The sequence below is a fragment of the Phyllobates terribilis genome, unplaced genomic scaffold, assembly GCF_046119375.1.
Source record: "Phyllobates terribilis strain yellow unplaced genomic scaffold, ASM4611937v1 Scaffold_11__3_contigs__length_659146591, whole genome shotgun sequence".
Lineage (NCBI taxonomy): Eukaryota > Metazoa > Chordata > Amphibia > Anura > Dendrobatidae > Phyllobates > Phyllobates terribilis.
Genome location: NW_027362771.1, coordinates 221286270 through 221307156, shown reverse-complemented (window position 1 = coordinate 221307156; position 20887 = coordinate 221286270). Strand labels below are relative to the sequence as shown.

General features: G+C 40.3%; 1 protein-coding gene across 4 annotated transcripts in view; it reads left to right on the top strand.

Annotated features, from left to right (window-relative positions):
- The window catches only part of KCND2 (potassium voltage-gated channel subfamily D member 2), a 677709-nt gene that overhangs the window by 636548 nt on the left and 20274 nt on the right, over window positions 1-20887 (top strand). For all 4 annotated transcript variants that reach the window (XM_073652073.1, XM_073652072.1, XM_073652075.1 and 1 more), the window contains one exon: window positions 19369-19613. In XM_073652073.1, the coding sequence (XP_073508174.1) occupies window positions 19369-19613 (245 nt within the window). The remainder of the gene's footprint in view (window positions 1-19368; window positions 19614-20887) is intronic.

Here is a 20887-nt window from a genome sequence, read left to right as displayed (position 1 = left end):
CAAAATGGTTAAAGAGGGCCTTTTACTTGATTTTTTTATATGAAACTGAGTATCCAATTGATGCTGCTTCCCTGATTCTGAAACAGCTTTTTTTTTCTTTTGTGCCCCTCTGTTCCAAAGTTCTGCCCTCGGGTAATAAATATGCCCATTTTCCCTTCAAACAATTGGCATATACCAGGTGTTTTATTTTTCTCCTCTGATGCTGGCCAATAAATACACTACCGAATCATACACCTGAAGAAGGAAATGCCGACAGAGAAGGTCACATCTGCAGCCTGACTCAGCATGTTCTCACTCCGCATTCGCTCCACCCCTCCCTGCTTTTGGGAAATTGGAGTACAGGAAAGCAGAGTGCAAGAGAAAACCAACACAGTGCTTTGTAACACAGTAGGGTTCCATGTTCTGGTTCTCCAGCATTACTGTTCTCGTGTGCTACAGCACTCTAATAGCAAAATGGGAATTGGCAACTGCAGAATGAGAAAACACTGAGCCAGGATGAAGCTGTGTCCTCTTCTTTGCATATTTCCCTTTATGACTTGGACATGTTTTGATTGGCGAGAGTCATAAAGTTAAAAAAGCAAATGCCCACAGAGAAGGAATAATTTGCATATTTTTTACCAGGGAGCATAACTTTGGAATAGAGGGGCACGAAAGAAAAACATAACTGTCCCAGAATCAGAGGAGCATCATTGACTGGAAGAGGTACTCAAACAGGTTAAATGAAAAAATTCAATGAAAGGTCCTCTTTAAGTCTTGACATTATTTCGTGAGTGTTCTTATGTTCTTAAATTATGCAAATTGCAGACAATTAGCAAATAAGTGAGTGAAGAAACTAATTTAACCCCTTAGTTATGAAACAAACAATATATTGTATTTTTTTTTTTTTTTTTTTTTTCATTTTAAAAATGACAAAAAAGGAAATGGGTTAATGCAAAAGTTTGGGCATCCTTGGAGATTTGTGTGCTCAGATAACTTTGACCAATGTTTCAGATCTTAATTAGCCTGTTAGGGTTATGGCTTGTTCACTATCATCGTTAGGAAAGGCCAGGTGATGCAAATTTCCCAGCTTTATAAAAACCCAACCTCTTCTGACCTTGTGCCAAAAAACTGCAGACTTGGGTTCTTAGAAGCAGCTGCCTAGCACTCTGAAAATGAAAATATATATATTGCCTAAAATACAAAGGAAAGGTGTCATCTTTAACTTTAGGCCTTTTAGAGATCATTTCATCTTCAACTTGATTAACTGTTCACAATAACAGTAATTTTTACCAGGGGTGCCTGAACTTTTACATGCCACTGTATATGGTGGAGTTGACACAAATTATTAGAAGAATGTATCTGCCCTCGAGATCAACCATGGTGTCCAAAACTGAGAGGACTAATTTGTGATGAGCAATGGATACCCTTTTTTATTTAGAATCCAGGTTAGAGCTATGAACACAGGAGGGAAGATGTGTTAAAAGGCATTTCTTGAAGCAGTAAAATATGAATCCGCATTTTGTCGATATCATACAAGATTTGGGACCTTTTTATGTATATTCAACCCCCGAACTTTAAGAGATCCGATATTATTCTGTGCCATAGTGGGATCGTTCATGGTAACAAGGAGAGGTAAGGGAAGGGGAAAAAAAGGGGAGGGGGAGTTGAAGGAGAAAAGTGGAAAAGGTAAGATAAAGTTAGGATGAGGGAAAGGAAAATATACAATATCACCTGTACTTCCCGGGAAAGGAAGCGAGGGGGAATCAAAGGAGATAAAAGAGAGAGAGAGAGGAAGGAAGTATGCTAGATTGCGGAAATTTTAAGGTGGGATAATAAACGATCATCACTACCACCTGACTTGTGGTCACAGGTGAGAAGTGTGCTTTCCATGGAGGAGCTCCTGAGATAAAGGTAAACCTCTTAATACAGTTGACTTTACCAAACTGTCATAAATGTAGAATAAAAAGACTAATAGGTAGGCAAAAGCTATATGACTACCCAAACTACTAGAACATTTAAAACCAGAACAATTATCTAATCAGAAAAGCGCTAAACATTGGATTTGCAAAAACCTCCTTATGAGAAAAATAAAGCCATCCATGGGGCCCTTTCAAGGCTAGATCTAGATGATAAAAGTGACAGTTTGAGAGGATGGCTTCTCAACTAGGCACCAGATGTGTAGTAGCTTTTTTATTTTTCATTATCAGATACAATAGGTACAATAATATAGTTGTATCCACATCAGAGCGCAAAATACAGATAAGAACATATTTAGAGCCAGTAAGATCATAAATATAATCAAAAGGACATTTCCTCGGATCCCCTCTAATCTCACGGAGGGGTAAACCTTCCCGATTTCTCCTGACTAGTCGTTGGGTATTCTTTAGAGGATGCTAGGAAAGGCCGCCAATGGTCTCAGTCAGCATAACCAACCTGTCCGCGATCTTAATCTGGGGGGAGATTCCTGTCTGCAGTAAAGGATGTCATGTCCACCGGAGATTGAAGGATTTGCATCCAGCCCACGTGATGCACTTGGAGGAATGATGGAAAACCTCAAATATATGGCAGGTTATGTGACTGTAGCATGTAAAGCAGGAGTTTCAAAGCTTTTATGTTTTGTAGAGTGAGAAGAGACAAGTCAGACAATATTTGTAATTTTTACTTTTGGAAACTGTCAGAAGACCCATTGGGGAGCTTTTGCTTCCTTTTGTATATAGTGGTGCTCACGGCAGATCACATCTCGTGGATGATCATGATCCATGGATTTGGGGCTCAGGGCCCTATGATCACTCTCCTGTACAAGTGCCTTATCAGAGGGTTCTACCAGGACCTTGTTGAAAATTCGTTGTAAAACAGAGGGGAATTTTTAGATTCCACGGACTCAGGTAGGCCTCAAACGCTTGAGATTATTACGTCTTCACTGATTTTCGGTATCATCTAGGGCTTCTATTATATAGTGGTACTGGTGGCAATGTGTATTGATCACAGTCTGGTAAGAGTGCATGTTGGTCTCTAGAGACTGGATTTTGTTTGTGTGGGCTTGAACTTGGATGTCGAACTGTTGAACGTCTTTATGTAGGCCGGATAGTTCGGTGCGGTAAGCATTTTCCAGCCTACTTATGCATGCCTCCATGTCTTCCCTGGTGGGAATGGCAGTGATGCGGGAACGCAGCTCCCCAAGTTCGGCCATCATACCTATGCCCTGTGTAGCAGGCTGAGATATTTCATCGCCTATAGGGCGAGTGAGTGGTATATTGACCAACTCCCTATTAAGTGGAGTCATGGTGTCCAGACTGAAGTCGTTACCATGGTTAATAGTACTGAATGATGTCACATGCAGAGAAGGTTGATCAAAGGGAAGTAAAGTTTGTTCCTTGGCAGAACCCGAAAGAGTCTCATGTTCTGGGCTCTCAGGCAAAACCAGAGTTCGATGAGATAAAATGTTCTCTATCGACATACCATGTGTTCCCAGGTTTGTATGTTGAAGGACCGCCGAGTGACTTGTATTGGAGGAGAGGGTCAATGTGGCTTGCAGGCTGGGCTACTCAGTAGTAATTCCACCCACCATCTGCTTGATGGAATCTCTGATTGTAACTCCCAAAACTCAAAGGGAAGGCAGACGAGCCGGCGTCTGTAGGGGGTTTGACTCCATCGTCTATTCTAACTCTGTACCACTGCGGGGGGGGAATTAACGACCGCGTAGCTTGAAGAGCCAGCGGCCATGTTTTCTCTCTCCTGAGTAGCCGGAACTGCCGACGGCTCGGTGAAGAAGCATATTTCTCCTGTATTAGTAGAGAAGTCCGAGAAGTTACAGGAAGATGTTTTCCCCTTCTTCCTGCTACTCATAGTCCAGTTTGTAAAACTCTGACACATTGTGATAGGCTGAATCTTGGAGCAGTGAGGGAGCTGATACGAAACGTGTCTTCACTCCTCAATAGCCAGGCCACATTCCCCTGAGATTATTTTTTGTAACATATTCTACTTTATGTTACTGGTAATTTTAGGGCGATGTCCTATGCATTTTTTATGAAAATATCTGAAATTTGATGAAAATTTTGAAAGATTAACAATTTTAAAATGTTAAATATTTATAGCCTTAGTCATACCACACAAAATAGTTAAAAATTAAAATTTTCCATATGCCTACTTTACATCGGAAACTTGTTGCTGCAGAATTTGATTGGAGGTTCAGAATGTTAAACTTCTACAGCCCCCTTGTTTGTGGATTTCATATTAAGATTTAATTGTACCTGCCTTGAGAGCACATATGGGTGAAAAAATTTAAAAACACAGGAATGTGTTTAATGGCGCCTCTGGGTAAGTTTAAGGCATTGGTTTATTTATACCATTCCTAGAGTGCCAACCTCTTACATGCTAGATATATGACTGACCAATAAAACAATTAAGAACATTAGTGTCACCAATGATTTATTGTATGGCGGTTAGATTATTCAAGTTTTAATTACATTTATTATGCTATTTCTCCTGAACATGGCAAATCCGATGTATGACCAAAAGCTGATGTTTGGGCTCAAGGCAGAGCTCAGAAGGGAAAAAGCGCTATTAAGTTTTTGGAGCTTTAATTTGGCTGGAACTGATTGTGCACACTATGCTGCATTTGCGGAGCATCGAAGGTACCAAAACAGCAAAAAAACTCCACATGGGACCCTATTTTGGAATCTAACTCCTTCAAGGAATTCACCTAGGATTGTGTCGAACTTTTTGTATCCATAGGTGCCACACAGAACTTTTTAACATTTGGATGTGAATATGAAAAATTATGTTTTTTCCAGTGAAATGTTGTTTTAGCCCCAAATTTGTAATTTTCAAGGGGAAAACAGGAACAATTTACCTCATAAATTGCTATGCAATTTTTCCCAAACGTGGTGATACCCCATATTTGGTCAAAAGCTAATGTTTGGGCACGTGGCAGGCCTCGGAGATGAAAAACAATGATTTCAGTTTTGGAGTGCAAATTTGGCTGGAACAAATTATGGACCATTTCGCATTTGCAGAGTCTCTGAGGTGTCAAAACAGCAGATTTCCTCCACAAGCTGCCTTATCTTGGAAACTAGACCCGTTAAGGATCTATGGCTGTGTTGAACATTTTGAACCCACAGGTTTCATAGTTTTTAAAATTGAAGGTAGACTTAAGTCCATTGAGTTCAACCCATGTCCTTACATGTTGATCCAGAGGAAGGCATAAACCCCATGAGGCAGATGCTAATTGCCCTATTTTAGTAAAAAAAAAATCCTTTCTGACTCAACATATGGCAATCAGACTAGTTCCCTGGATCAACATCCCATCACAAAATCAATTACCCATAATTTGAAATATTATATTTTTTTAAGAAAGGCATCCAGTTCCTTATTGAACTTTTTTAGTGACTTACAGAACTTTATAACATTTGGGCGTGAAAACGAAAAATTTAATTTTTAGCCCCAAGTTTATCATTTTATCACAACACGTATCACTACACGTAGGAGAAAATATACTCTATAATTTGTTATGCAATTTCTTCCAAGATGATATCCTATATGTGATTAAAAATGAATGTTTGGGCACATGATGGTTCAAAAAGAAAAGGGTGTTATTTGATTTTTGGAGAGCAAGTTTGGCTGAAATAGAATGTGGATGCTAAATTGCATTTGCAGAGCCCCTGACATGTCAAAATAGCAGAAAACCACACAAATGACCTCATTTTAGAAATTAAAATCCTCAAGTAATTAAACTAGGGGTGTGTTAAGCATTTTCAACCCACAGATGCTTCATAGAACTTTATAACATTTAGATGGGAAAATGAAAATTGCCTTTTTTCCAGTAAAATGTCTTTTTAACCCCATATTTGTAATACATTTGTAGTATTCACAAGGAGTAATAGGAGATAATGGACCCCATAATTTGTCTTGCAATTTCTCCCAAACACAGTGATACTCCATATGTAGTCAAAAACTAATGTTTGGGCATATGGCAGGGTTTGCAAAGCAAAGAGAGCTATTTGATTTTTGGAGCACAAATTTGGACTCCATATTAAATGTGACAAAACCTCTCTTGTGTTAGAGCACTTGCTGGTGTGTGAATGGTAAGAAGCGTTATTTGACTTTTTGATCCCTTTTAATTTAAGGCTAGGTTCACATTTCTGTGCGCTACGCTGAGCACATACAAAAGTTGCATTTTTAGTGACACAACAGCTTTCTGTTATTTTTATTTTGCATTTTTATGTATTTTTTTTACTTTGTTCCAGTGTAGGACATATTTTTTACTTTGATCGCTAATCTCATGTACTGCAGTTCATGAAAGCTGTCAGTTTTACACTAACACATGCTGTTAGACCCTGATAAGGCAGGGCCTAACAGCCCACTATACCCCTGGGTTATTATATGATCTCAGGTTGCGATAACCATTATCAGCACCAATGGGGTTAAAAAGGGAGCGCTCTCCCTCTTTTAACCAACCATCAAGATGCCACTGTTGCAACTGGCAGCAGCATGTAAGAGATTAATAGGTTTTACAAGCAGTCAGGACCAATGCAGCAGCGTGTTAGCTGTCGCCTACAGCAGAGATCGATGGTATTTTCTTAGAGTGAGTTATTCTTGCATTCAGTATCATAAAAAAATGGCGCTTAAGATTTAAAGCCATTTCATGACCACCATTAAAAGACGTATTGGTGATCGTTAATGGGTTAAATATTTCTGCACACATTAATTTTCAGCATTATTAAACACTTGTGAAAACAAGAATATCAATTTTATATTAGTTTTCCTTTTTGCAAGTGTTTTGAAGTATTTTTACATTGAAGCATTTTCAACATGTTTTCAACCCGCCAAGAAGCTGCAAAAAAGTACAAAACTAAATGCTTTGTACATAGTGTTTTATTATCACTCATTATTTTTCTATTCCATTTTTGTCTTCCCTTTCAGGAAGCATAACTTTTTATACTTCTGTCAACATAGCTATATGAATGCTTATATTTTGTGGAACAGACTGTACTTTGAATGACACCATTAATTTTACCATATAATGTGCTGAAAAATGGGTACATAATCTAAGTGGGGTGAAATGTTGGAAAAAACACAATTCATATAATTTTTTAGAATTTTGAGGTTTTTTTGGAGTTTATAATGCAGTAAAAATGACCTAAAATATGATTTCTCATGTCAGTATAATTACGGTGATACAAAACATCGTTTTTTTATATTTTAGTGGTTAAAAATTGAGAACTTTATCAAAAAATTTTTGTTTGTATTGTCAGTTTCTGAGACTGTTGATGGACCTGTACGAGGGCTTATTTTTGGTGCACTGAGACGTATTTTTTTTATGGATACTATGTTTGGGTACATGTAACATTTTGGTTGCGTTTTATTGCATTTTTGGGGGGGAGGGAATGTGTTGACCTCAAAAAGGCAATTCTTGCATTTTATTTATTTTTTCTTTCCAGAGTTTAATGTATTTTTATAATTTGATAGGTCATACTTTTAAGGATGCAACTATATGAATTTCTTTTTTTTTAATTTATTTATTGTTGAACAGGTTATGGGGGTGATTGAAATTTTTATATACTTTTTATTCTTTATATTTTTTAAACTTTTATTTTTATTTTTAGTTATCTTAGGAGACATAAACCTTCAATCCCTTACACTGGATACCACAGTATTGCTATATTTAGTTCAACTATGAAGCTCAGGTCCCCCAATTGTGTTGCATGTGGCCGATGGAACTGCACTGGCAAAAAGGACAATAAAATTCAGCTGCTGGAAATTGACACCAGCATTTAATTGATTAAACAGCAGCAATAGAAGCTATCTCAAGTCACTCCGCTTAAGGACAGATGTTTGCACCTGAGACTGCCCCATAAACCTGCATGCAACCTGTGATGAAGGTGTACATCATAAACCACTATAGGGGTACTCCGGGGAGATAAAAAAAAAGTATACTGTCCCTGCCATCATTAGCTACAAAGATGAGATGCCCAGTGCACTTTTATTATCTTTATAACACTTGTAATTACGTGTGACAGGAGCCGTTCCTCACTGCTCCCCTCTCCCATCCGGGATAATGCGTCACACACCAGTGTTTAGTTTCCCCCCCCACTCCTCCCCCCGTGAGTAATAGCCAGTTGTTCTCTACAGAGAAACAGCTATTATAAGGAGACTGGCTGATACAGGGAGACATTATCAGGGTACTCGTGTGACAGGAGCTGCTCTTCATTGCTCACCCCTCCGTCTGGGACATTACAGCAGTGGGCAGCTCCATGCTATTATCCTAATAATTGCTGTTACTCAGAATAGAATGGGGGTGTGGCCACGCCCCCTCATCTCAGCCTGGCTGTTACTCACAGGGGGAGATGCACACTGGTGTGTGATGTAATGTCCCAGACAGGCGGGGGGAACAGTGAGGAGCAGCTCCAGTGACATGGAATTAACAGTATTCTAAAGATAATAGAACTGCACTGGGCATCTCATCTTTATAATTTATGAGGGCAGGAACAGTACAAACATTTTTTCTCCCCGGAGTACCCCTTTAAGGAGTTAAAGACTGTTTGACTAAGCCTTGAATGACATTATAATGTTGTGTGAGGCCTAATGATCACCAAAGACAACAAAAAGTAGAAACAATTAAAGACAGACGATAAGACTGGAACCATAAGGGGGAAGTAAATCAACACAGGACCAGACGGGGAACTCTAACGCCAGGACAGATGAGGGGCAAAGTATAATATTCTTTTATTATTGAATAAATTCACCGTGAATGAAATTTCTTGGCTGAATTTGAGCGAATATATCAGTTCAAATTTCATCAAATTTGCTCATCCTAATCATATATATATAGAGATATATACATATACATATACAGTACAGACCAAAAGTTTGGACACACCTTCTCATTTAAAGATTTTTCTGTATTTTCATGACTATGAAAATTGTACACTCACACTGAAGGCATCAAAACTAGGAATTAACACATGTGGAATTATATACTTAACAAAAAAGTGTGAAAATACTGAAAATATGTCTTATATTCTAGGTTCTTCAAAGTAGCCACCTTTTGCTTTGATGACTGCTTTGCACACTCTTGGCATTCTATTGATGAGCTTCAAGAGGTAGTCACCGGAAATGGTTTTCACTTCACAGGTGTGCCCTGTCAGGTTTAATAAGTGGGATTTCTTGCCTTATAAATGGGGTTGGGACCATCAGTTGTGTTGTGCAGAAGTCTGGTGGATACACAGCTGATAGTCTTACTGAATAGACTGTTAGAATTTGCATTATGGCAAGAAAAAATCAGCTAAGTAAAGAAAAACAAGTGGGCATCATTACTTTAAGAAATGAAGGTCAGTCAATGCAAAAAATTGGGAAAACTTTGGAAGTGTCCCCAAGTGCAGTTGCAAAAACCATCAAGCGCTACAAAGAAACTGGCTCATATAAGGACCGCCCCATGAAAGGAAGACCAAGAGTCACCTCTGCTTTTGAGGATAAGTTTATCCGAGTCACTAGCCTCAGTCAAATCGCAGGTTAACAGCAGCTCAGATTAGAGACCAGGTCAATGCCACACAGAGTTCTAGCAGCAGACACATCTCTTCAACAACTGTTAAGAGGAGACTTTGTGCGCAAGGCATTCATGGTAAAATAGCTGCTAGGAAACCACTGCTAAGGACAGGCAACAAGCAGAAGAGACTTGTTTGGGCTAAAGAACACAAGGAATGGACATTAGACCATTTGAAATCTGAGCTTTGGTCTGATGAGTCCAAATTTGAGATCTTTGGTTCCAACCACCGTGTCTTTGTGCGACGCAGAAAAGGTGAACGGATGGACTCTACATCCCTGGTTCCCACCGTGAAGCATGGAGGAGGAGGTGTGGTGGTGTGGGGGTGCTTTGCTGGTGACACTGTTGGGAATTTATTCAAAATTGAAGGCATACTGAACCAGCATGGCTACCACAGCATCTTGCAGCGGCATGCTATTCCATCCGGTTTGCGTTTAGTTGGACCATCATTTATTTTTCAACAGAACAATGACCCAAAACACACCTCCAGGCTGAGTATGGGCTATTTGACCAAGAAGGAGAGTGATGGGGTGCTACGCCAGATGACCGGGCCTCCACAGTCACCAGACCTGGACCCAATCGAGATGGTTTGGGGTGAGCTGGACCGCAGAGTGAAGGCAAAAGGGCCAACAAGTGCTAAGCATCTTTGGGAACTCCTTCAAGATTGTTGGAAGACCATTTCCGGTGACTACCACTTGAAGCTCATCAAGAGAATGCCAAGAGTCTGCAAAGCAGTCATCCTAGCAAAAAGTGGCTACTTTGAAGAACCTTGAATATAAGACATATTTTCAGTTGTTTCACACTTTTTTGTTAAGTATATAATTCCACATGTGTTAATTCATAGTTTTGATGCCTTCAGTGTGAATGTACAATTTTCATAGTCAAGAAAATGCAGAAAAATCTTTAAATGAGAAGGTGTGTCCAAACTTTTGGTCTGTACTGTATATATATTCACACATTGGGGAAAATAAGTACCGTATTTGATACACTGCCAATTTTCCAAGTTTTCCCACCTACAAATAATGGAGAGGTCTGTAATTTTTATCGTAGGTACACTTCAACTGTGAGAGACAGAATCTAAAAATTAAAAAAACAGAAAATCACATTTTATGATTTTTAAATAATTCAATTGCATTTTATTTCATGAAATAAGTATTTGATCACCTACAAACCAGCAAGAATTCTGGCTCTCACAGACCTGTTAGTTTTTGTTTTAGAAGCTCTCCTACTACTGCACTCATTACCTGTATAAATTGCACCTGTTTGAACTAGCTGTATAAAGGACACCTGTCCACACACTTAATCACACTCCAACCTCTCCACCATGGCCAAGACCAAAGAGCTGTCAAAGGACACCAAGGACAAAGTTGTAGACCTGCACAAAGCTGGGAAGAGCTACAGGGCAATAGGCAAGCAGCTTGTTGAGAAGATAATTTTTAGGAAATGGAAATAACACAAGATGACTGTCAGTCTTCCTCGGTCTGGGGCTCCATGCATGATCTTGCCTTGAGGGGTAAGGATGATTCTGAGATAGGTCAGGAATCAGCCTAGAAATATACGGGAGGACCTAGTCAATGACCTGAAGAGAGCTGGGACCACAGTCTCAAATATTACCGTTAGTAACACATGGATTAAAATCCTGCAGGGTATGCAAGGTTCCTCTGCTCATGCCAGCACATGTCAATGCCCATTTGAAGTTTGCCAATGACCATCCACATGATCCAGAGGAAGCATGGGAGAAGCTCATGTGGTCATATGAGACTGTAGCACCCCGAGGACTCGGCTGCTACAGGGGTATTGCACCTCAAACCAGAGGTGTGGTATTCCACTCCCGGGTAAGGATGGAGTGTGGGACCGAGCTCAGTTAGCTGCATGCACTACACTCATCCCATTTCCGGGGGACAGAACAACGGTACTCCCACTAGGTAGATGTGCAGGTACGACAGCGTCTGTCCCTGGCTGGAGTGGGAGGGGGGGAGGAACATCTCAGTAGTGTAGGAGCAGACAGGGGAGGGACTCTGGGCATTGGTAGGAGCCCATTGGGTGCTAGTCACCTGGGCTCGGGTGTCAGAGGGAGTATAAGAGGTGGGCACCATCTTGAGAGAGGAGGTTGAGTCTGAGGAGAAGCTGAGGGAGAGTTCAGCCAGAGAGGGCTGACAGGGAGCTGTGGCTCCGGCTGGGCCCAGCTCCAGGGCCAGGTCTGAAGCGCAGAGAAAGAGGAAGAAGAGGAAAAACCCAGTGAAAGGCCCAGAGACACAAGCAGAGGGAACCCTGAGATCCCACAAGTGAACTAAGACGGGTGAAGGGTTGGCAGAAGAGGGTACCGAATCCCAAACTGGTAGAGGCTAAACATCCTTAGCCAGGAACCGGAGGTCGTGGACAAGTTTTGGCGCGACTCCTCACCATATCCACCAGGAAGGCAAACCACGCATAGGGTCAGGGAAGCCGGGAAAGGTTTCGCCACCAAACGACCCGAGGGAGCCGGACAAAGGTGGGTCCCTGGTGAGAACGGCCCGTAGGAAGGAATAGAGGGGAGCTCGGGACCACGCTCTGGAACTGCCTGGGGGTTGGCCGAGTCCCGCACCTGGTGGACGCAGCACGGCTCGGGTGGTCACTGCTGGCCGAAGTGACCGGAGCAACACCTGTGAGTAAAAGCCTTGAAACTGCACCACACGTCTCTGAGCTTCCTTGCTGCACCATCACTACCACTATCTTCCACATCTGCTGCCCTGAGGTCATACCCCTCCCGTTGGGGGTCCTACCAGCTACGCTGCACAACCTTACCACCGGCCTCAGCGGTCTGCCCTGCAGCGGCGGCTTCATAGCCGCATTCAACGGGTGGCGTAGTCGAACATTCTAACATCTACTGCTAAAGACTGCCGCTCAGTTTGACTCCCTGGGCACAGACCGGGTCACCGCCACGAGACTACTACCCCCATCTGATCCGGCTCCGGGTAAGCCCCCGTGCGCGCGATGCCGCACGACACAGCAGGCCCAGGGGCGCGTCAAGACCAATATAGAACTTTTTGGTATCAACTCCACTCGCCATGTTTGGCGGAAGAGGAAGGATGAGTACAACCCTAAGAACACCGTCCCAACCATGGAGCATGGTGGGGGAAACATCACCTTGGAGGTGCTTTTCTGCAAAGGGGACAGGCTGACTGCACATTGCATATTGAAGGCAGGATGGATGGGGTGATGTATTGCGAGATTTTGGCCAACAACCTCCTTCCCTCAGTTAGAGCATTGAAGATGGGTCATGGCTGGGTCTTCCCGAATGAACATGACCCGGGAATGACCAAGAGAATGACAAGAGTGTGCAAAGCAGTCATCAAAGCAAAAGGTGGCCACTTTGAAGAACCTAGAATATAAGACATATTTTCAGTTGTTTCACACTTTTTTGTTAAGTATATAATTCCACATGTGTTAATTCATAGTTTTGATGCCTTCAGTGTGAATGTACAATTTTCATAGTCATGAAAATACAGAAAAATCTTTAAATGAGAAGGTGTGTCCAAACTTTTGGTCTGTACTGTATATATATATTGTTTTTACATATACTGTCAATTCTTTTACAATAAAGCCTCTGGTGCTTAAAAGTGTACTTTTGTGTTGCCTTTTTTACTTGCCACACCTGTGCTATTATATCTAATGGTGTTTGTCAGTGTTGATGGCGATCTGTTCACAGATGTTAGCCATTTCTTGGTACACAAAACGCAACACATCTGAGACAGCCAGGTCCAGCAGGACTGTGCGCTGAAGTCTAATGTGGAGCAGATGCACCTTTCCTAAGCATCAGCGAGTCTTGTGCGCTCATTAAGTAGATTTAAATGAGGCTTCAGTGCAGAATAATTTTCATTTTTTAAATCGGCTGTAAATTAGAAGTTACATTTGTAATATGTATTTATTTAGACTGCCTGAAAGCAGGAATAGTTAATGTAACTTAATGCTGATTACTGCAAGAAGTATTTCTGATTATCCTGTAACATCCAGCAATATTTATTTGTTTCTTGGCTCTCCAGTGATTTATCCTTATAAATTAGGAGTCTAATAAAAATCAGCAGGATGAGGGCTGTACGGATACACTTCTGTGTTAATAGCTGAAGTTTTATATAGTTTTATGTAAGTGGAGAGGGCACCTTGTTTTATAGCTCTACATTTTTTATCTTTTGAATAATTGTTTTAACCATAAATAGCATTAAAAAAAATGGAGAAACCAATGTAAGACCAACTTATGCATTTGTCCCTCAGTGTGAATTAAATTGCTATTGTCAATTTTTGAGACTGCGATAGACGCTCACTATTAAAACATAGAGAGAAAAAGTGCAAATCAAAAATATTTATGGTAATGTTAAAGGCAGAGGCGGACATATCATTGGTGCAACCTGTGCAGTCGCACAGGGGCCCAAGAGGTAAGGGGGCCCACTACCCCCCTCCAAAGCAGGGGGAATTGTGCATTATGATGAGCTATTGGGCCACAAAGGGCCCATATACTGTTATAGCACAGGGGCCCTCTCCTGACTGTGTCTGCCAGTGGTTAAAGGGATTGTCCCTATTCATATAATCCCAATTATTGGGCGCAATTTGTTATAAAAGAAATTTAAACATGCTTTAGTTTCATCCTCGGGTCCACCTCTGAGTTTCCATCGCTGCTCATGGTGTCTGCAACTGCGAATGCACGTCATGATGACAGCATGGCAGCCGATCACTGAGGTGAACGGCTGTGAGTGGGGCGTTCCTTCTGCACGGGCAGAACCACTAAGATCAATGATTGGCTGCTGCACTGTTGATGTGACGTCAGCGATGAAACCAATATCAGACATAGAAGCAACAGAGGCTCTGTGGTGGTCCCAGGGAGAAGAGTAACGTCTTTTTAAAATTGGGACCAGGATTTTCTGAAAGAGGTTGACCCCTTTAAGCAAAGGTGGCAGATTTCCTGCTTGTCCCAATTGATTATCATCTATATTGTCAATTTGTCTGCTATATTTTGGCTCAAGAGAACCACAAAGGCCACTTTTTGTACACAGGGAATGACATGGATGTCCCCTGATTGTAATGTGTACTTTCTACTGCTAGACCCTCAACTAATTCAGACCAACAATGTGAATAGAACCATTGAAAATTGACAAACACTGTTGATTGAAGGCAGAGATTAGCACTTTCCTTATGTGCCATGGTCTTTGCTGAACTAGGGTACCTTAGCCACAGTAAATAAATATTTTCTAAAGACGCTCCATCAATTTATACAGACTTGACACAGTTTTATCTAAAGTAGACCATTATTAGCCAACAGGTAAAGTCTAGGAGGTTATTTGTGAATTAACAGCATAAGAATTGTATCAACGATAAGCAAATAAGCTCTACGAGCTCCATCACTATGTCAGAAGCTTAGCACATCGAAAGATTCAAGAGCCTCTAGTGGGCCAGTTTGTTCCTAGCTGTGATATTAAAATGTGTTATGCGACATAATGTCAGACTTTCAGCAAATTTACTGTGTGATTTTGGTGAAAGAATTGGTTAAATGGAAACGTCAGCCTTGCTTGTTACTATAACAAACTGAGGAGCATAGAAAGTTAGCAACATCTCAAAGCTCTAAAAATACAACAGGTTCATGATCAAGTCTGGATTGCTGATTAGATGGTGCTTAGACAAACAGTCTTATGGGTTTAGCACTCCTGTAGGTGTAATAAACTGAACATTAAATACTCCCCAATGTTGTAATAATATGTTGGTCAAAAAATGAATTCTGCTGTAGGTCCCCATGAGTCAGAGTGCCTGCGTTCCATCTCCTCTCTATCTTCCAAGTACTCCAGGACTGATTCAGGATTATATCTCTAATTCTTGGACCAGACGCTTGAGGAATCATTAAGGGTAGAAAAGAAGCACAGGACGTAGGATCGTTCTATAAAACAGCTACCATATTTTAAAGGGGTTGTCCAGTACAATTGATAATGTATTTTATGGTGAAAAGAAGTTTCTTTGCAAATACCTTGTGCTGCTGTTCTTGCCTGTGAGCGGCGCTATCGCTGACCGCTCACAGGCATCACGTGACCCCTGACTGCAGCCGGCTCTGGCATCCGCTGATGTCACGTCAAGTTCTGGCTGCAGCTGGGCGTGACTCAGTGCTGCGTTCCACGGTGAGTGATGGGCTGTGGGTGGAGTTACCCTGCGCGTCACACCCAGCATCCACCGCGCACTCTCCCTCTCCTCATTCATTGGGAGTGGGGCGCGATGGATGCTGGGTGTGGCGCGTGGGGTAACCCCGCCCACAGCCCAGCATCCACCGCAGCGACCGCGTCACTGATGTCACTCCTCACTCGACGTGACATCACAGGAGGCTGCAGCCGGGGGTCATCTGATGCCTGTGAGCAGCCAGTGACAGCGCCGCTCACAGGCAATAAAGAACAGCAGCACAATGTATTTGCAAAGAAACTTCTTTTCACCACAAAAATACATTGGGGCATTATCAATAGTACTGGACAACCCCTTTAAAGTTGCCCTTGCTTAATTTTATATTTAAGTTGAATTGTAACTTGAAGGCTTCACAGTAAGCTTATGCAGTCAGAAAAGAATTTAGTAACTGAGCATTGCACATCGGCAATCTGGTTGCGTGTTAGATTCTGCATTTGATTCTGTATTACATACCTTTGACTTATTAAATGAACAGCTGCCACCACAGTCCATGGCTGATAATACAGTACTAATTATAATGTTATGTTTATGCACTTAATCAATCTGATTTATTATAATTGCCAATTTCATTACAATCATCCAACAGGAATATATTTTGGTTTATGAAGTCACCTGCACATTTCCGATGACAGGAAGAATACTTTGCTTTCATAAAACATATGGCCATATGGTCCATCTTGTCGGTCTATGGTCTTAAATGACAACAAAAAGATTATCTGTGTTCTCCAACTCATAATACTCTAATCTCCACAACATATGGTAATTCTGTAGTTAACGCCGTGCTGACAATAACAAGGAATAAAATCTTTTTTGAACTTTTGGAATAAAATTTAAAAGACTATTTGTTTGACATTCAAGCATTTTGACATTGCCTATTGCTACAACAAAAAATGCCTGATTAGAAATTACAAAAACAGAGCGTGTGTTTTTGTGTTTAACCATAAAGAATTGACCTTTTTTGGTCTTTTGATTGCTTTTTAAACCCATTCTAGCATGAATTTATTCCGCTACCTTAAATCAACTTTCCAGGTATGATCTAAAAAAAAACATGTAAGTAGGTATGTATACGTGATGCTGTACTTGGCATCACCTACCACTGTAGGCAAAGCACTGAGACCTTAACATGGGCCTGAGCTGGGGAGGGTAAGTACTATTTGGTTTTATTATTTAACATACTTGTAGATGTTTAGAGTCCACATTGTTGAAAGTAGAAAACCACTTTAAAGAGGCGGTCCAAAGTAATTGTCATCCTAAATCCCAATCTATTTAGTGCCATAACCTAACTATTTTCTAATATATATGAAAGGAGAACAAAGAGTTCATGCTACTAATCATAAAATATAGTTTATTAAGCAAATAATTAAAAACAGATATCACACATAGTATGGGCAATAGTGAAGAATAAACCCAGTATCAGGGCCAGTAATACCACTAATCACAATGCAAAGACAAATAGGACAGTAACCTCTAATGAAAAACACCACTCCTGCTAGCTTCCCAAGGAAGCAAATACCGCGAAACGCGCGTTGAGGTGATTGGGCTGGTGTGCCATCAGCAGACAATAGGTAATTATTATTTCATGCATTGCCTTTTTGTTATACCCTAACCTATCTCCTTCCTGCCTTATTGTGTAGTCACAGCATGCTGCATGATACAAGCGGCTCCCATTACATTTTATTTTATGCTTATCATAGTGAACCACATATCTGTAGCCTTTCACTAGGGATTAATGATTAATTTTCATGGTCTTTATTATTTTCATGCAATGAGTGTTAATAGTACTAGTTGTATGACCATTTTTTCATTCTTTCTCCCTAAGTTTTGGCAGCACGTCTATAGCATTGCTTGATTCTTCCACCATTCACGGTGTGTGATAGAGCATATAATTTATGTGTTCATTACACAGGTATACTATGCTAGTTCCACTTTTGCTAGCAGGAGCGGTGTTTTTCATTAGAGGTTACTGTCCCATTTATACTATATTTATTTAAAATAGTTTATTAAGCAAATAATTAATTAGGGATTTAGGAGGAAAATTAATTTGGAATTCAGACCACCCCTTTAATAAACCATCAGTGTGAAAAGGAGGATCAGCTATTCTACACACATATACTGTGACAAATGAGTGTTTAGCAGCTCATACATATTGGATGTATTTTGGCCAAACCTATTAATTTCAGCAGGGCCAGCTGACTGTCTAATGATTATAGGTGGTCCCAACCCTGTGCTGACAGCAGATGCCAAAGCAAAGAGCATCTGGGCATGTTAGTTTTCAACAATGCTGCTGCCAATGCAGTCTGCCATGCTATCTCAATACAGCCAAGCATGCATGAGTATGAGGGACTCAAGAATGATAGATGTTGACTGAACAAGTGTTTTACCAACTGCCATTGGACGTGTATGGGCAGCTTCAGTAAAGGTGGCCTGAAAGATCCCTTTAGGACAAATGCAAAAATGAGATTGCATTCTAAATCCATTATCTACAAACTGAGATACAGTACATTACCATTTATTATTTAAAACCTTTTTCAAATATTAGGCATGGAGTGCAGTGTATATGCACTTAAAGTTGTATATATGTACGCACACATTTATAACAAAAATCTAAGAATGTAAAAAAAAATTTGCAAATGGAATATACCATTAAATCAGCTTGAAATCAGCAGAAGGTAATACTTTTTATTGTATCAGGTAAGGCATTTTTTAGAAAATCCATGTTTTCTGTGTGGATCTAAGGCTGTTAAGTACATTTACTTTATAAAATCAGTCATCATTCTTAGGTTTTTTGGATAAAAAATTGGAAAGTAAAAAGGATGCTGTTCAATACTTTGGTCAATGATCAACTACGAAAGTTCTTTGGATAATACAGTTTTGATAGATGGCCGCTACTTATATCACCAGAAGTGTCATTTTGTTTCCCTGCGGCAACTAAAACTTGACAGTTTCCATGGAAATCAATGGGTTGTCCATGTATTCTACAGAGGTGTTGGGACCTCCTGCAGCATGTTCCTGTCAAAATCAAGAAGCTTCATCAGTGGATCTCCATTCATTTATGGATTCTCTTATAGGGTATTAAAGGGACTCTGTCAGCACAGGATGACTGTTGAAACCAAGTACAGGTGCTTGGTGCATCATGGCGGAGACAATCGTTTATATACACCCTCCTACCGCTTGGTTTCCATCTATCTCTGCCCTTCTCTGGCTCTATGAAGCCACAGCTGTCAATCAGAGAAGAGGTTGGGTGGAGATAGAGATAAAACAAGTTGTTGGGAAGGTGCGCTTAAAGAGTAATTGTCGTTTTAATTTATTATGTGGGAAATATTATATTTTGCTGTCTGCTATTTCCAGTCTTCTTTTGAGTCTTGTATATTTTATTGTTTTTTTACAACTTTAATTTTATTTTTGTCTTACTACATTTTTGGGATCATTGTCCTGCAATAATATGTGTATGGCTGTCAACACTTTGCTAGATTTCATAACTAAGTCTGAAGGCTATCACAATTTCCAATATGTACAGCATAGTTAATTTTATTTTTATTTGCATATTGTATCTCCTAGAAGGTATAATGTTTTGATGTATATCAGTACAATAAGTTACATATATACCTTGTATATATAAAGCCTTTTAATTCATGACTATTTATTTTATGACCTAGAATCACGAGTTTGTGGATGAACAGACGTACGAAGACAGCTGCATGGAAGTATCCACCATAAATAAACCAAGAAATCACAGTCCCTCTATGTCATCTCAGCATGAAGGCCGGAGCTTTTGCTGCTCAAGACGAAATAAAAAGAATTTGCGTATTCCAAATGCTACAACATGTAGCCATCACGGGAGTCTTCAGGAGCTTAGTGCTATCCAGATCCAATGTATGGAAAGAAACCCGCTACCAAACAGGTATGGAAAGTCCGTTAATCATTACAGTTGCTTGACACTCTTACATTAAAGGGGTATTCCCATCTCCAAAATCCTATCCCAATATGTAGTAGGTGTAACAATAATAATATTAGCAAATACCTCCAATTAAAAATGTAATTTTGTTCTTCTGATTCGCTATGTTGCTTACCCCATGCGCATAGCATTGTAGTAGCTTAGGTATACATGGTTACGACCACTTATATAGTGACAATTAGTTAGCTAGTTGTTAGTGGTCGTAGCCATGGTTACCTAAGCTACTACAATGCTCTGCACATGGGGTAAGCGACATACCTTATCAGAAGAACTATACTAATTTTCTAATTGGAGATACTTGCTAATACTATTTCATTCCATTCCTCCCCTCGTGTATTTTTGAGTATGCCCAAATTTTGGCCCCAAATTGCGAAAAGTCGTAAAAGCTGTACAAGACAAGAAAAAAAAGTCAATTTTTTACTTTGCACCAAATTTATGAATTGCACACATCATTTTGATGAATTTGGCACCAAGACGATAACTAATACCGCAAGACGAAAAAGGAAAGTGACTTAAAAAAAACACAAATGTTGAATCGGGGCATATGTGTTGGTATCAATGTGTCCATTCATTACTTTGACTGAAGATGCCTACAACATAATAAATAAAGTGACATTTCAGGACATAACATAGACCTTTACAACAGAGCTATGATCTGTCACTACAGTTTAGCATTTACAGTGAGTCTGAGGCAGTCTAAGTGACACCTCCTGTCTCTTCATTGGTACATTCTGTGGCTCCCTACCTCCCCTACATCTCTGCCATCTCTGACATTGGCAGCTGTTTATGTGATATGTCAATTGCAGGCTCATTAGGAAGTCAGTGTATTGGACCAATGCAAATGCAGAGCTGGGACCATAGCAAGTGCAGAAACAGCAGATATGATATATAAAGCTGACAATCTATATTACATACAGTGGGGAAAAAAAAGTATTTAGTCAGCCACCAATTGTGCAAAGTCTCCCACTTAAAAAGATGAGAGAGGCCTGTAATTGACATCATAGGTAGATCTCAACTATGAGAGACAAAATGAGAAAACAAATCCTGAGTGATAATCACATTGTCAGATTTGGGAAGAATTTGTTTTTCAAATTTTGGTGGAAAATAAGTATTTGGACACATACAAAAGTTAATCTCAATACTTTGTTATATATCCTTTGTTGGCAATGACAGAGGTCAAACATTTTTGTAATTCTTCACAAAGTTGCTAGTATGTTGGC